This window comes from Myotis brandtii, unplaced genomic scaffold (genome assembly GCF_000412655.1).
Source record: "Myotis brandtii unplaced genomic scaffold, ASM41265v1 scaffold646, whole genome shotgun sequence".
Taxonomy (NCBI): Eukaryota; Metazoa; Chordata; class Mammalia; order Chiroptera; family Vespertilionidae; genus Myotis; species Myotis brandtii.
Genome location: NW_005370495.1, coordinates 716,997 through 718,743, shown reverse-complemented (window position 1 = coordinate 718,743; position 1,747 = coordinate 716,997). Strand labels below are relative to the sequence as shown.

Genomic DNA, 1,747 nt, shown 5'->3' with positions numbered 1-1,747 from the left:
GGGCGTGTGTCCACTCCACACGCAGTCAATGACCTGCGACCCCTCTCCCTTTCAGCCCCGTGCGGCGGCCACCTGACCGCGTCCAGCGGGGTCATTCTGCCCCCCGGGTGGCCAGGGTACTACAAAGACTCTCTCAGTTGTGAATGGGTCGTCGAGGCAAAACCAGGGCACGCTATCAAAATCACCTTCGACAGGTACGGAACAGCCTCCTTCCTTAACAGGGACCGAGGAGCCATGGGGCCCAGCGTTCTATCTAAATGGGCCCGGGGACTGTGGAGTACGGTCCTGCCTTATTGCTCCCCAGAGGGTTTGCTTAGAGGAAATAGGCAGGTGCTTGATACGTTCAGTTCTTGAGTTTGATCCTCTGGGTCTCAGTTCAGAAGCGACAGTCTAGCCCCCCCCTCACCACCCACTGCTGCTGCCCAGACTCCCAGTGCCCAGCCCTGAGCCCCTCTGGATGCGCACCTGCAGGTGGAACCCGCTCTGCCTGGTTCTTTGTGTTTGTTTTTTAAATATATTTTTATTGATTTCAGAGAAGAAGGGAGAGGGAGAGAGAGAAAGAACACCAATAATGAGAATCATTGCACACCCCCAATTGGGGATGGAGCCCACAGCCCAGGCATGTGCCCTGACTGGGAATTGAACCTGGGACCCTTCCGTCCACAGGCCGGCGCTCTACCAACTGAGCCACACTAGCCAGGGCTGCTTGTCTGATTGCGCACGCGCCTCCTTCAGACCCTTAGCACCCCCTGGAAGCGCAGGGAACAGCGCCTCTGGTGGCGGCGGCGGGTAACTGCAGGGCAGCGTCAGGGGCAGAGCTGGCCCTGGGGAGGGCTGCCCGGTGAATGTCCAGGTGACTTATCTACAGGGAGAGAGCCCAGGAGTGCCGCGGGCGTGGCTGCGAGATAACGTGTCTAATCACCTAAAACACGATCACGCTACTAGAACTTTTCATAATGAAACGTTTTACCATTTGTCTCAACAATGAAATCCAGCTGAGGATTATAAAGCAAAAGCGGTTTGAAGGAACCACATGTTTTAAAATCGAAGGGAGCGCGGTGGTTGGGGTGTCCAGCCTGCCCTCCGTGCCGCCTCGGGGTGCCCCTGGCAGGGGCCTCCTCTGCGCGCAGGGGTCGGGGATTATACTGTCTCACAGGGGATGGATGTCCTTAGTTTAGTGTAGTTTAGGTGTTGCTACTTTTCTAATAATCGATGGTGACAACCGCCCAGGGAAGGTTGTGAGCAGAGCCGGGTGATCTCCTCGTGATTATCTGCCTTTGAAATGGTGAGCGATGTCATTGTTTAGTTGTTGTAGGACAATAGCAATCTCCGCAGGACGATCTCTTTTGAGATGGGGTCTGCTCCCTGCTCACCCAGACTTCCGAATTCGAACTCCGATCACGGAGAAACTGTAGAGAACATTTAAACAGTGAGAGACGAGGCTGCGCCATTCAACCCAGTGCCCAGCCTGTGCCTTGGATTCCAGCCCCGCCCTGTGGGACATCCATCGTGTTAAACAGAGGATGGTGACCGTCGTTTGAAAAGGCAAACTGATGGATTTTTCAGTAATTGTTGATTATTTATCTATCCCAGTGGTCGGCAAACTCATTAGTCAACAGAGCCAAATATCAACAGTACAACGATTGAAATTTCTTTTGAGAGCCAAATTTTTTAAACTTAAACTATATAGGTAGGTACATTGTTATTCACTTAATTAGGGTACTCCTAAGCTGGCCTTTGGGCCACA

The 1,747-nt window shown here is 53.2% G+C and overlaps 1 protein-coding gene across 1 annotated transcript in view; it reads left to right on the top strand.

The window, feature by feature from the left end:
* The window catches only part of CSMD1 (CUB and Sushi multiple domains 1), a gene marked incomplete at its 5' end in the record, with an annotated part of 650,642 nt that overhangs the window by 473,490 nt on the left and 175,405 nt on the right, over window positions 1-1,747 (top strand). The window contains one exon of the mRNA XM_014528690.1: window positions 56-194. Within this exon, the coding sequence (XP_014384176.1) occupies window positions 56-194 (139 nt within the window). The remainder of the gene's footprint in view (window positions 1-55; window positions 195-1,747) is intronic.